This window comes from Mauremys reevesii, linkage group 2 (genome assembly GCF_016161935.1).
Source record: "Mauremys reevesii isolate NIE-2019 linkage group 2, ASM1616193v1, whole genome shotgun sequence".
In the NCBI taxonomy this organism is placed as follows: Eukaryota; Metazoa; Chordata; order Testudines; family Geoemydidae; genus Mauremys; species Mauremys reevesii.
In genome coordinates, this window is record NC_052624.1 from 146,812,391 (window position 1) to 146,827,079 (window position 14,689).

Genomic DNA, 14,689 nt, shown 5'->3' on the forward strand with positions numbered 1-14,689 from the left:
TGCCCCGATCTCCCTTCTCTAGACCAGCCATTACTTTATATGCTTCTATTCTCGCCCCTCTTATTCGCCTCCTCTAGCTTTCCAACCTGTCTTCAGAGCAGGGCCGGCTCCAGACCCCAGCGCGATAAGCACGCGCGTGGGACGGCAGTTGTTGTCAGGGGCGGCAGATTGGGCCAGCGGACCTGCCGCAGTCATGCCTGCAGGAGGTCCACTGGAGCCCCGGGACGACCGGACCTGCCGCAGGCATGACTGCGGACGGTTCGCTGGTCGCGCGGCTCGGCTGGACCTCCCACAGGCATGACTGCGGCAGCTCAACCACAGCCGCCGGACCAGCCAACCGTCCGCAGCTGCGGGAGGTCCAGCCGAGCCGCGCGACTAGCGGACCCTCACCAGTCAAGCCAGAGGGAGGTCCGCTGCTCCCGGGGCGTCTCCCGCGCATGACTGCTTGGGGCGGCCGAATATGTAGAGCCGGCCCTGCTTCAGAGGAGAGTTTTTCCAGCCTTTGAGCATTCTTATTACCCTTCTCTGAAGCCTGTTTTAGTTCAGCAAACCCTTTCTGAGATGGGATGTCCCATCCTGCACACGGGAGGCCGCCCTGTGAATTTCTAACCCTCCTTGCCCAGACACAGCCTGGTGCACCTTCAGGGGCAGTGTCTGCTGAGATAAACACTGCAGCCCGTATTGCTTTGATTCTGCACTGAACTCAAGTGGTTCAGGGAGCCCTGCGTCCCCGCATCACATGGGGGACGGGATTCCCCCAACACGCTTCCCTCTCTGTCTCTGTTTGTCAGCCACATGCTGCACAAACCTCCATCCATCTGAGTTTCCATGGATACCATGGGTCAGGGGATCCTGGTGTTTCCCATTGCAAGCCCCTTTCCCACCCCCTTGTTGGTCCCTCACCCCGAGGCAGCTTTTCCAGCCCACGCTTTGTTCTTGCGCTTCTGCATTGGACCCTTTCCAGTTTCTCAGAATCCATTTGGAAGCGTGGAGCCTGGAGCTGGAGACCGCGTTCCAGCAATAGTCTTACCGATGCGATGCACAGTGGTAGTTCAACTCCTACGCGTTAGTCCCCTGTTTCTACAGCTGACGATCGCATGAAGCTCTTAGCAACAGCACTGCCCTGGGAGCTCGCGTTTAGTTGTTTGTCTACCCTGACCCCCAAGACCTTGTCAGAGACGCAGCTTTCTAGGACACAGCCCCCGATCCAGCATGCATGACCTGCATTCTTTGTTCCTAGGTGGATGGCCCTGCATTACAATGGACTTTTGTTCAGTCAGGCTTTCTAAGCTCCGTGGAACTGATTGCCGGTATCAAGCGGAGTGCCCCAGGGATCAGTCCTGGGGCCAGTTTTGTTCAACATCTTCATTAATGATCTGGATGATGGGATGGATTGCACCCTCAGCAAGTTCGCAGATGACACTAAACTGAGGGGAGAGGTAGATACGCTGGAGGGTAGGGATAGGATACAGAGTGACCTAGACAAATTGGAGGATCGGGCCAAAAGAAATCTGATGAGGTTCAACAAGGACAAGTGCAGAGTCTTGCACTTAGGACGGAAGAATCCCATGCACTGCTACAGACTAGGGACTGACTGGCTAAGCAGCAGTTCTGCAGAAAAGGACCTGGGGGTTACAGTGGGTGAGAAGATGGATATGAGTCAGCAATGTGCCCTTGTTGCCAAGAAGGCTAACGGCATATTGGGCTGTATTTAAAGGAGCATTGCCAGCAGATCGAGGAAAATGATTATTCCCCTCTATTCGGCACTGGTGAGGCCACATCTGGAGTATTGTGTCCAGTTTTGGTCCCCCACTGCAGAAGGGATGTGGACAAACTGGAGAGAGTCCAGCAGAGGGCAACAAAAATAATTAGGGGGCTGGGGCACATGATTTACGAGGAGAGGCTGAGGGAACTGGGGTTATTTAGTCTGCAGAAGAGAAGAGTGGGGGGGAGGTGTGGATTTGATAGCAGCTTTCAACTATCTGAAGTGGGGTTCCAAAGAGGATGGAGCTCAGCTGTTCTCAGTGGTGGCAGTTGACCGAACAAGGAGTAATGGTCTCAAGTTGCAGTGGGGGGCTCTAGGTTGGATATTAGGAAAAACTATTTCACTAGGAGGGTGGTGAAGCACTGGAATGGGTTACCTAGGGAGGTGGTGGAATCTCTTTCCTTAGAGGTTTTTAAGGCCCAGCTTGACAAAGCCCTGGCTGGGATGATTTAGTTGGTGTTGGTCCTGCTTTGAGCAGCGGGTTGGACTAAGTGACCTCCTGAGGGCTCTTCCAACCCTATGATTCTATGATTATTTACCACCCCTCCCCCCAGTTTTTGTGTCACCTGTTAAATTGACCAGCAATGAGGCTAAATTTTCTTCCAGATCACTGGTAAAGATATTGAATAGTGTTGGGCCCCTCTAGAAACACCCCTGTGGGGTGGTGACCCCCTGTTAACAGGCTTTTTGGGAGATCTGTCAGTTAGCCAGTTTGTAGTCTAACATGTTGAATTGATAGTGTATGTTTTTTAAATCAGAATGTCATGCAGAGCTTGGGGCAAGGAGGGTGTGACGTTGCAGTCTATATGGTTTTATAAAAATATGCTAATGAGTGAATATAATGTAACTGGAATATGCTTCATGTTACAAATCTTATAATCTACTGGGTGTGGTCATCCTATTTGTATAAATGTATCACTCTTGTATCTGAAACTAGAAATATGAAATACAACTCTGAGGGCCTATTGTAATTATGCAAAGTGTGGTCCATTAATGGTGGTTTAGAATCTTGATGACTCCCATTAACCAGGACAATTGTCTGCAGATGGGTGTGTTTTGCCTGTAAGTCTTCCTGTATACCTATGTGCTGGCAAGTGGGCAATGAAGTCTTGCAGTGACATGTGATCATGTCACCTCAACTGGAATCCATCTTTAACCTGGTGCTTTTCCATTGAGAAGAAGGGGGTGGGAACCCAGAGAGGGACAAAGGATTCCCACCTTATGCAACAGATATATAAAGGGATGGAACAAAATAAAAGGGAGGAGCCATCATGAAGAATCCCCTAGCTGCCACCTGAGCTGGAACAAGAGCTGTACCAGGGGAAAGAATTGTGCCTAGGCCTGGAAGGTGTCCAGTCTGAGGAAAAAACTTACTGAAGCATCTCTGAGGGTGAGATTATCTGTATTCAGTTTGATTAGACATAGATTTGCGTGTTTTATTTTATTTTCCTTGGTGACTTACTTTGCTCTGTCTGTTACTACTTGGAACCACTTAAATCCTACTTTCTGTATTTAATAAAATCACTTTTTACTTATTAATTAACCCAGAGTATGTGTTAATACCTGGGTGGGCAAACAGCCATGCATCTCTCTCTATAGAGGGCGAACAATTTATGAGTTTACCCTACTTAAGCTTTATACAGGGTAAAATGGATTTATTTGGGTTTAGACCCCATTGGAAGTTGGGCATCTGAGTGTTAAAGACAGGAACACTTCTGTTAGCTGCTTTCAGGTAAACCTGCAGCTTTGGGGCAAGTAATTCAGACCCTGGGTCTTTGTTGGAGCAGACGTGTGTGTCTGGCTCAGCAACACAGGGTGCTGGGGTCCCGAGCTGGCAGGGAAAGCAGGAGCACAGGTAGTCTTGCACATCGAGTGGCAGATCCCAAGGGGGGTTCTGTGATCCAACCCATCACAGGCGGCATTAACCGTTAAGGTGCTAGTTCGCACACAAGATGACAACAAAATCCTAATGCTAGCCCATAGAGATGGCAATAAGAACATCACAGTACCTAGCCTTTCATTTAGAAATGGTGCCATTTTCTCTGGGTCCACCACAATTTCGCAGCCGGACTCCTAGTCAGACAGCTCCACAGGACCCTTGCCGTGTGTCAGCACTAATACAGGGAGCAGCTGCTGCTGGTTTACAGAGATCATGGTACCGCCTTGTTTCCGGCTGCCCGGATGCAATTAACAAGGCCAACGCTGCGTTGGGCAATTTGCTTCCTGCACGTGAAGCCACCCTCCCTCCCTCCCAACAGAGTGATCCTGTGAGGGCAGAGTGAAGGCCTGCTGGCCAGGCTGGAGGAAACCTCCCTGGGGGTATCAGGTTGGGAGAGGCTTTTCCAGGATACTGGGGAGATGCAGGAAGGCTTGAACTGACTGAGAATGTTGGGGGTGTCTATGGGTGAGTCTGGGGTGATGTGCCCCCCCCCCCCACGTCTTGGTGGTGTAGGGGGCCCGGCTGAGTGGCAGAGGCCTGACAGAGCAGGTGTAAGGGAATCAAAGAGAAGAGGTGACTTGATCACTGTCTGTAGGGAGCTTTCCAATGTTTGGGACATGTTAGCTGAACAGACACGCTCCAATGGCTGTATGCTGATGTTAGGAAAATTCAAACTGGAAACAGACACAACTTCTGAAGTGGGGAGACGAGTAGCTACCGCAACCGATTCTCCAAGGGCGGGATGGGGTGGACTCTCCACCCTGCAGGCTCTTTGCAGCGAGAGCGGATGTCTTTCTAAACACCACGTGCTCGCAAGATGCCCCCGGCAGAGGAGAAGAAATCCCAGTACCGCAGGACTCGCTGGCGGAGGTTCTCTGGCTTGTGTGATGCAGGAGGGCAGACTTGATGGTCATGATAGGCCCTCTGGCCTTGAAATCCATCCATCTACAATCCTGGGCCTGTCTGAGAGCCCTCTCCCACGTGAGATCCCTGGTGGCCTTGAGCCTTCAGTCCCCAGCCCTGTGTGCGTTGGAGAGCCAAGCGTCTGCTCCTGGAAGGAGGAGAAGAGGGGGCTTCTGCAGCCTGCATTGCTGATGTAGCTTGGCTTCTGATACCCTCTCCTCCAACCCCAGTCTGTCTGCTGTATTAAAGCCCATGCCCTTTGGCCCAGTCCCGCTCTCAGGACAGGAGACTTGGGCACTGGTGGGGGTGCTTGGTGGCGCTTCACGCTAGTGCCAGTCCTTGATAAGCGGGATAGGTGATGAGTGCCCCTCTTTGCCCCCAGCCCGCCAGGGCTTGCTGAGCATGTGGCATTGCTGCATCAGGTGATACCATTAACGGGGCTTGTTCTCTCTTCCGTCTCCAGATCATCAGAAGTTGGAGCGCGAAGCCCGGATTTGCCGTCTCCTGAAGCATTCCAACATCGGTGAGTGCTTGCTGCCGGGCGGGGGAGGGTGACAACCCCCCCAGGAGGGCCGGAGGAGGGGATGGAGGAAGGATGCCTCTCCCCGGGATTTTGGTTGACCCAAAACGATCTGAATTTGACCCAAATTTGCTCATAGTATTGGCACTCCCCCAAAATGCATGGTTCACCCCAAAAACGTCACCCAGCTCTAGCCAGATGGGATAGAAGTAGCCGTCAGTGCAGACATGTCCTTGGGAAGCCTGGATTTTAGAGCTTCAGCAGAGATGGAGGAGGCGGCACATGCTGCCGGCAGATTTCACACCTCAGCAAGGGCGTCTCTGGCTATGTCCTCGGTCCCCTGCTGCAGGCGGCTGCTACCCATGCGTGCAGGTAGCTGGTCTGGTGGAGCTCATTGAGATCGGAGGAAGAATGCGGGAACCGTCCTGCACGAGGAGAAAGAACTTGCAGGCCGCACCAGTGCTTGTTGCATGCCAGTCTCTTGCTCGTTTTTAAAGACATCGGCTCAAATGCGGGGAAACTGCTGACGGGGATAAATGCTGGCAACCCGGGCTGATCCTGACCAGCCAGGCTGCCTCCTGCAGCACAGCGTCCCCATGCCCAGGCTCCGCCTTGCACGGGGCATGATATCTGCCCCCCAGGGAACCATTGCAGCATGGGGGTGCAGATCCAGGTCCCAGCGCAGTGCTGCATTGCTAATGCCAAGTTAACAGCCCTATGGAAGAAGGCCACAAACCCACGCCTGTCCTCAGCTGCTGCTGGCAAGGGGGTGATTAAAACAGAAGGTTTTAATCAGCAGAGCATTGGGCAGGTCTTTCCTCTCAAGCTAGTGGCCAATTAAAACTTCACGGCCCCCCCAGCACCAACGCGCTCTGGTTATGCCACTTATTTGTGTCAGTTCTTGTTCTTTTTTTTTTGTTTTTTTGTTCTTAGTTTTCCTCTGCTTCCCCCCCCCCCCCCAGTACATCAGTTGCTATGGAAACTGTGTCGTCACGGCCACCTTCCTAGGTGAAGATGGCCACAAGTGCAGGAGAAAGTCAGTTTATATAATGGGCTGAAACTGATACTGGGAGATGTGGGAAGGTGAATGGTGGGCACTGTGTGTGTGCGTGTGTGTGTGTGCGCGCGCATGTGTGCACACGCATGCGCAGGGCAAACCACAAATGTTTGTGTCCTGGAACAAGTGTTTGGGGAGTGTCTGGACTGGCCTTCACACATAGACTTTAAGGTCAGAAGGGACCATCGTGATTCTCCAGTCTGACCACCTGCACATCGCAGGCCACAAAACCTCACCCGCTCACCCCTTTAACAGACCCCGAACCTCTAGCTGAGTCACTGATGTTCTCAACTCCAGATTTCAAGTTACAGAGAATCCACCATTTCCACTAGTTTTAACCTGCAAGTGACCCGTGCCCCATGCTGCAGAGAAAGGTGATTTCCCCCCCACGGTCTCTCTGCCAGTCTGAGTTGGGGGGAAATTCCTTCCCGACCCCAAATCTGGTGATCAGTTCGACCCTGAGCATGTGGGCAAGACCCACCAGCCAGACACCTGAGGAAGAATTCTCTGTAATAACTCAGAGCCCGCCCCAGCCAGTGTCCCGTCTCCAGCCTTGGTGTCAATCGCCCAGAGTTAGCTTTCTATCTCAAGTCAGTTAAAAACGTCAGTGTGGACAAGCACCTCAGGGCAAAGAGACGCAATAATAGGGTCCCTGGCTCCTTATGAAGCCCTCAACACCAGGCCGCCGTGAGTGTACAGTATACCCATTCAGGGCTGCTGGTGTCTTACACTCCCTTTCGCACTAATAGCCATGTGAGGGCCTAGGAACTTAGGGCATCCCCTGTCACGGAGTCCCCGGGCGATGCTCTGGAACTGCTCCCCACAAAGCCAGTCAGGACTTTGGGGAGCCACCTCTCCCTTGGAGCAGACTGTCTTCAGGGCAAGAAGCTCCCACGGCTTCACCTCCTGGGTCTCTCCTTGGAGCATTCAGCATATGCCCCTCCATGCACTTCCCACAGCGAGTCCGCCCAGGCAAGGTCCTGGGGAAGCCAGAGGGTCCTGCACCCCCACTTCGCAGTCAGACGTGACTCTTAGCCAGCCAGTAAAACAGAGGTTTATTTAGATGACAGGAACACGGTCTAAAACAGGTCTTGTCGGTACACACAACAGGACCCCCTTTAGTTAGGTCCATCTGGGGCCCCCAAGGAGGCCACAGCCCCATTGGGAAGCCCAACCCTCCAGCCTTTCACTCAGCCTCCCCCCGGCTCCTCCCCCAGCCTTTGTCCACTTTCCCGGGCAGAGGTGTTACCTGGCCTCCAACCCCCTTCCTGGGATCTCAGGTTACATGCTCAGGTATTCTCCCGTCCCCAAGGCAGGCCGTCCCAGCACAACTCCCCTGCAACCTTCCCAGGTCAATTACCCCCCCCCCCCTCAGCATTCACATAACACAGCAAGAACATTCCCGCTTCGTCACATCCCCACATCTGCCTTTCTCACTAGAGACCCTTTCTACTCATCAGCAGAACCTTTGCCGTGTTGTAATTATTGCAAAAAACATTCCCACTCCACCCGAGCTTAAATTAACCACATTCTAACATGAACTAGCCCTGAGGCTGGACAAGCTGAAAATACAAGAAAGGGCTCCAAGTAGCCAAAACATCTTCCCTCAAGCCGGAGTCGCTTCCCTTCCTTCCAGAGGAGTTGGATTGCTTTTGTTTGGCAGTGGAACAGTCCCGAGCTCTTTGTCGAACCCCTTCTGGTCTGATGGCATCATGAAGGGGCTGGGGAAAGTGGCCCCGTTGAAGTCACTGATCAGGAAAGCTGATTTCGGGGAAAGCGCCAGTCTCTGCAGGGAGGATCAGCCAGAGCTGCCCCCGCCAAGTATCTGAGCTCCCCTTCAGCCAGTTCTGGGGAGCCCCTGCAGTGCCAGTTATGGGCTCTCACCACTGCCAAGTCCACCGTGTCAGCGCATTAGCTTTGAGACGCATGTGCTGGCTTTAGCACGCGCTGCTTGTGTTTCTAACCAGACACTTCCCCCATTTGTTCTTTTCCCTGGTTTCTCGTGGTCCCGTCTCCCCCGGGTCTCATCGAGAGTCTGATTCTGGGCGTAGACTTTTAGACGCTGAATCTAACTGGGATCCGAATCGCACAGATCCAGGGCCTGGGGCTCCAACGTCAGGAAAAGTGGTTTGCAAAGCAGCCGACAAGTTGCCAATGGAAATGGATTGTCTAGAATGAGCCTCTCCCTGGGCGTCTGTACTCTGGGGCCAGCTGCGTCTGTTCTGTTCCTTTTCCCTGGCCCCCTTTTTGCCATCGCTGCACCAATCCCTCACTCAGCCTCTCTTCCTGAGCTTGCCCTGCTCCTGTGTGTAGTTAGTTGTGGTTCTCAGTCCAGTTCCTAAGGGGATGGGCATCCACCTCTCCAAAGCACCCCAGCAATGGGGCACTAGCCTGCACCCCATCTTTTGGAAGTGTGGCTGCCTGCACCCCCTCCATCCTGCAGCCCTGCCCACGGAGATGAGCTCGGCAAGGCTGTGTGGTGGAACCATAAGGAAGCTGCAGCTAGTGCAATATGGTGGCTGCTTTGCTTCTTGAGTGGGTCGCGGGCAGAGAGTGTAGAAGACCCCTGTGCTCTGAGATGGACACTGGCTGCTGCTTAACTTCTGGGGGGAGCAGACGGGGTCTCTGGTGGGGCGTCTGCCTGGGGAATGTCTCTGGAGTGCCACTGTAAGTAAGATCAGTGGTGGTGCTGGAGGCTGGGGAAGGACCTCACTCCACCAGAGCCTGGATTTGCTAAGCTTTCGGGCCCATGGCAGCGCTCATCTTCTCTTGGGCTGGGTGGCTGGAGCTGCTACCGAGGGTGGTGATCCACCTAGGCCGCCTGCCCCTAGCAGATAGATCCTTTGTCCTCTACGTACCATAACACACCACATGCCCTAGCGCTGAGATCTGCCATTGATACTGAATGACCAGCCTTGGGGCCCCGGGTCTTGGTAACTCCTGGATCTGGCAGGGGGCAGCACTCTCTGAGCTGAGCTCCAGGCTTGGGACTGTCCCTCCAACCCCGTGCCCCAGAACTAAGATTTCCAGGCAGGCTTAAGTGCAAGTGCTGGTGCCCAGACCGCCCAAGCATCACCACGGGTTCCTGGGCCCAGCTGCTAGTGCCCAATTCCGGAGGGGAGTCCTGGCAGCTCTGCGAGCCTCTGGAAACACGTCTTGTGGGAGGCATCGTCCTGCAAACGAGTGAGAGGCCAGTCCTCAGGGCTCCATCCAGGCACCTGTTCCTAGAGCAAGGCAACAGCTGACGCTTGTGCTCCTTTGCAGTTCGTCTCCACGACAGCATATCCGAGGAGGGCTTCCACTACCTCATCTTTGATCTGTAAGTAGCTAAAGAGCCGCCCTGGGGGGCGGGGGGTGGGGGGTTCTGGGGCACGCGGCTCTTAATTCGCCCTCAGAACCAGCCATAGCGGAGTTCATTTGCTGTAACAGGGAATTCAGGACAGCCGTGTCTGGCTGTGCTTTTCCAAGAGTTTGAATTCAGTTCTAGCCCGGCTGCCCTGAAGCAGCTGTCAGGGAGGGGACTGGTGTGAGGGTGAGATGGGGCGGGGGGCTATGGCATAGGCTGGACGGGGCTTCGGAGCTTTTCCCCCTCTTGGCGGGAAGGAGAATCCCGTCTCTCCCCCCTTGGAGATTTGTCTTTCTCTCTGCTTCTCCTCCTGGGCTGGGGAGGGAGGTTACCATTCCGATTTACATTGCTGGAGCTCCTGCTCCTGGACCAGGACCCCGTCGGGCTAGGCTTGGTCTTAGAATCTGCTATGCCCAGGGGCCCCATTCTTCCCACTGCTGTCTGTCCGGAGCAAGATGCTTGACTCTCTGTGTTGTGCTAGATGCAGAGCAGAGAGCCAGTCCTTGCCCCTAGGAGCTTCCAATCGAAGTCTAAGACCAGGGACAGCTGGTGGATACAGGCAGATGGGGGAATACATGAAAGCGATAAGGAAGGCTACGATTTTGTCTTGGAGGTCATGGAAGTCACGGAATCCGTGACTTCCAAAGACCTTTGTGACTTCAGCCCCGGCAGCTGGGAGCTCCAGGGTCCCGCTGCCTTCTGCAGCGGCAGGGAGCTGTGAGGTACCCTTGTTGCTTGAGGCAGTGGGCCCCCAAGATCCCAGCCGCCATGGGCAGCAGGGGTACCCCACAGCTCCCAGCTATCTCAGGCAGGGAGGTACACCACAGCTTCCGGCCTCTGTGGGGGACCCCGGCAGCTTCCGGGTCACCGCTGTGGGACGGGGGACCCTGGTAGCTTCCGGGCCACAGCCATGGGACAGGGGGACCCGGGCAGCTCCCGATGCTGCAGGAGGGGAGAGGGCAGGGGGATCTCCCCAGGCTGCCACGGGCAGCAGGGGAATCCCCGCAGCTCCCCATTGCGGTGGTGGTAGGGGGATTCCCACAGCTCCCCACCGCTGGGGAGGGGACAGGGGGACCCTGCAGCTCCCCTTTGCCGCTGGAGGCAGGGGACCCTGGAGCTCTGAGTCCCCACCGGTGGTCGGGGCCCCAGATCTCCCAGCCATCCCGCAGCTGCCAGTCCCTTCCCATTTTATCATGGATATTTTTAGTAAAAATCAGGGACAGGTCGCAGGCTTCCATGAATTTTTCCTGACCTGCCCGTGACTTTTACTAAAAATATCCATGACAGAACCTTTGCCTTAGCGATGAGACAGTATTGGTCAGCCGGGCAGGCGGGGTCTCCCACACTGGTGACACGATTTCGGTAGAGCTCCCGGCGAATGAGTTTTAAGGAAGGATCGGCAGGTGGCTAAGGAGGTGGCTCTGGGGCTGTTTCAGGGGAGTGTCTCCCAGCTGGAGAGAAATGCGTGTGTGAAATGTACAAGGGGGTGGTGCTGATAGACCAGAGGCAGGACCGATAAATGACACAGGGTGGGCAGGGTGGGGATAGGCCGGGCAGGACCTTGAGTAGCTTGTCTGATGCACGTGAGAAAAGGCTCCTAGGACTGGCCCCCAGCACTCTGTGCCCAAGGCAGGAAGGGCTAGTGGAGCCTAGCTCGATGACCACGCTTATTTGTATTGCAGTAGTGCCTACGGGTGCCAGTCAGGATCGGACCCAGCAGTCGCTATCGAAAGCAGCCCTGGCCCCTGGTTTCTCTGAGGAGGCCGGGGGTGGGGCCAGGGCAGGCGACCAGCATGAGGGCATTAGGCCTGGTGCCTTGGCTCCGGAGAGCCCGGAGACCCGGTGCTTTGTGCCGGGCCGGCACGGTGCATCTGGGGGGTGGCGGAGACCCGGTGTGCTGTGCTCAGCTGCCTCTTGCCTCATTCCAGATATAGCAGCTGGTGAGCTCATCGCTCGGTGCCTCTGACAGCTCGGTTATATTTAGCTCTCCTCTGAGTCACGGCAGCTCCAGGTTCCCTGTGCTGGAGTTGCACAGACCTTGGCGTGTCCCCAGCCTGCAGCGGGAGGGGAATCAAGAAACACGGGTTTGCCCCGGGCGCTGAGCTCCCCCCGCTCACCTGCTCCCCCCATGCCATAGGACCGGGACATGAGCTCTTCGCTTCCACGGCCAGCCAGGGGTTGAAGGACAGTGAAATGGGAGGGCTTGCCCTAAGCTGAGGAGGAGGGGGACTGGCACTCCCCCACCACCCCACACACCGTTACTGTGTCCCCAATCAGCACCGTGTCACAGCTCAGCAGGAACAGAGTTCGCGCCTCCTTCCAGCCTCGGCCAGGCCTGGGGTAGCCAGGAGCACCCCCCTAGCCAGTGCCCTGCCCCGCCCCCCACAGCACCCCCTGCTCCCCCACAGCACCCCCTGCTGGAAGAGGCCAGAACTGGTGTAGCCGGGCACTCCCCCCACAGACAGCACCCTGCCCCGCCCCCCACAGCACCCCCTGCTGGGAGAGGCCAGAACTGGAGTAGCTGGAAGCTCCCCCCACAGCCAGCACCCTGCCCTGCCCCCACAGCGCCCCCTGCTGGGAGAGGCTGGGGCTGGAGTAGCCGGGAGCTCCCCCCATAGCCAGCACCCTGCCCTGCCTCTCACAGCGCCCCCTCCTGGGAGAGACCAGAACTGGAGTAACCGAAAGCTCCCCCCACAGCCAGCACCCTGCCCCACCCCCCACAGCGCCCCCTGCTGGGAGAGGCTGGGGCTGGAGTAGCCGGGAGCTCCCCCCACAGCCAGCACCCTGCCCCGCCTCCCACAGCGCCCCCTCCTGGGAGAGACCAGAGCTGGAGTAGCCGGGAGCCCCCCCACAGACAGCACCCTGCCCTGCCCCCACAGCGCCCCCTGCTGGGAGAGGCCAGAACTGTCCCTCTGCTCGCACTCGTGTGTTGATTTTTGCCATCCATTCAATTCAGGACCATCGGTTCTTTCAGCCCCTCCTTGCCTGCCATGGCTGTGGGCTGAATTTGCGTTGGCTTCCCCGGGAGTTTGATTATCAGACAGACCAAAGTGCCCACAAGCCCAGCTGGCGTCGCCATCGGCTGGCAGGTGCCTGGCCTCCCCGGGAACCCAGCCTGCAAGCTGCCCTGCCCCTGCTCCTGTCCGCATGAGGCCAGTGGAAAGTCACACCACAAGAGGGAGCGGGAGACTCATCTGGGGGATGGTGGGGTGCAGATGAATGCCTGCGGTTCTGTGGTGCAGAGACATGGGGATAGAAGGCGGAGAAACATGGAGACGTCTCCCTTCCTGCCACATGGGAGTCGAGCTCCCTCATGCTGGGGCTGGCGATGAGCTGGGGGAGGCGGGCTGCCGACTGCCGCGTGGGCAGAGTGGAGACAGCTAGGCATGGCCAGGCAGCATCAGAGTGCCAGGAAAAGCAGGGCTTGGTGATCAGAGAGGAGCAAAGAGGGATGGGGGGAGTCCAGCGTCCCTTGAAGTGAGGGCGTCCTGGCACCGGGACCTCAGCCAGCCAGAGGGACGTGAGCCGTGGCAGAGACTGGGGTGGCATGGGGCTCCATGGGCATCACCAGAGGGGACTTGACTCCTCTTATCAGCAAGGAGTTTGCTTTGATCAGTCTCCAACCCCATTGCCCAGCCCCTACCCTGTGCCCCCCAAACCTGGCATGCCCCTGGGCCAGGCTGGTTATTCTCTCTATAAACACCTCTCGGGGGGCAAACCCCCGGGAAGGGGGAGAGTCACTGGAGCTACAGGCCAATGGGACTGGACTCGGTGACCCAGGATTCCCTTGCTGCCTGACATCCTATGGCCGTGTCCCTCAGGGAAGGAGCAGGGCTGACCTCGGTCCACTGTCATTGACTGGCTGGGCTGAGCACAGGCTGGCAGCTGGCTTTCTGCGTGGGACGGACGAGGGAGGAGGCCCAGGCCCTGCCTGCTCTCCCCTGCCCGTTGCCAGGGTGCGGGGCACAGAGGGGCAGGAAGTGCCCCCCACTTGGCACCCGATACCCCTCGTGTCCCCGGATAGGCATTGGGCTTCAGCTCACCCATACCGAGGGGCTTCCCAGTCGGTGTCGGAGGGTGGGGGGGGGGGAACATGGCAGCCGCCAAATCGCTGCTGTCTGGATGCCGGGGCTCTGGCGCATGTGCCATGCAGCCTACGCTCTTTGCCTTGGTCATGCAGGTGAACCAGGGGTTCAGCTCCCCCATGCCTGTGGGATGGACACCAGGGCCTGGCTGTTAGCTGGGGATGGAGCTGGGGCCTGCTCTGGTTCTCCAGTGCCGGGCTGGCCCGAGCTTGGCAGGTGCCCCGCGAGGGGTTTGGGTGGGAGCCGGGCACTGGGGCTTGGGCACTGGAAGGGTGAACTCTGCCTCTCTGTGTTTCAGCGTCACTGGTGGGGAGCTCTTTGAAGACATCGTGGCCCGGGAATATTACAGCGAAGCCGATGCCAGGTGAGTGGCAACTCCCCACCCCCCCTTTCCCTTCCGCCCTTCTCCCCTTCCCTCCCCTGCTTCTTTCTGTTCCCTGATCCCGTGCCAGCTGTACCCGCCAACATTAACCCATTCATGACCTGGGCAGAGCGGGGGGGACCCCAGAGGTATTGCCAGGTGATAGCCAAGTGCCTATGCCTTTGGCACCACTGTGCCATGTGTCCTGCTGTCACATCCAGCGCTGGGTCCCCCTGTTGTGGTTCAGTTCACAGGGCCCTTCAGCCGGCCTGGGCATGAAAACAGGTGCCTACCGCATGCTCCCCGAGGATGAGGAGGAGAGTTGCGACAACTCTCCCTCTGGGGCCCACTGGCTTCTGGGGCGCAGCCAGAGAGGCAGAGGGGTGGTGGGACCTGGGGCATTCATGCTTTCCCCTCTGGGGAGCTGTTCATGGGGGGTTCGGGTCATCAGTGGGATGAGTCTGGTCTTAGCCTAGTCCCTTAGGGAGCACTCACGAAGCCACCACACAGCTGGGCACGGTTGCCAGCCAGGCAGTGGGGGCCAGGGCTGCTGTAGGGCGGGACGGAGGTGCGTTGGCACAGCAGCAGAGGGAGGGGGCGTTCTGGATCAGAACCAAGGGGTTTGGCTGGGGAAGAGGGCTCAGGACCGGCCGAACTACTGGTGAGGTTCGAGAGGCTCTGGCAGAGCTGTGGGGCAGGGCCAGCCGGGATGT

General features: G+C 56.9%; 1 protein-coding gene across 15 annotated transcripts in view; it reads left to right on the forward strand.

Moving 5' to 3' along the window:
• The window catches only part of CAMK2B (calcium/calmodulin dependent protein kinase II beta), a 147,063-nt gene that overhangs the window by 57,521 nt on the left and 74,853 nt on the right, over positions 1-14,689 (forward strand). For 14 of the 15 annotated variants that reach the window (XM_039522163.1, XM_039522165.1, XM_039522161.1 and 11 more), the window contains exons 3-5: positions 5,071-5,130; positions 9,449-9,503; positions 13,914-13,979. In XM_039522163.1, the coding sequence (XP_039378097.1) occupies positions 5,071-5,130; positions 9,449-9,503; positions 13,914-13,979 (181 nt within the window). Of the gene's footprint in view, positions 1-5,070; positions 5,131-9,448; positions 9,504-13,913; positions 13,980-14,689 lie in introns of those variants that run through there. The other variant, XM_039522170.1, reaches the window with a different exon arrangement.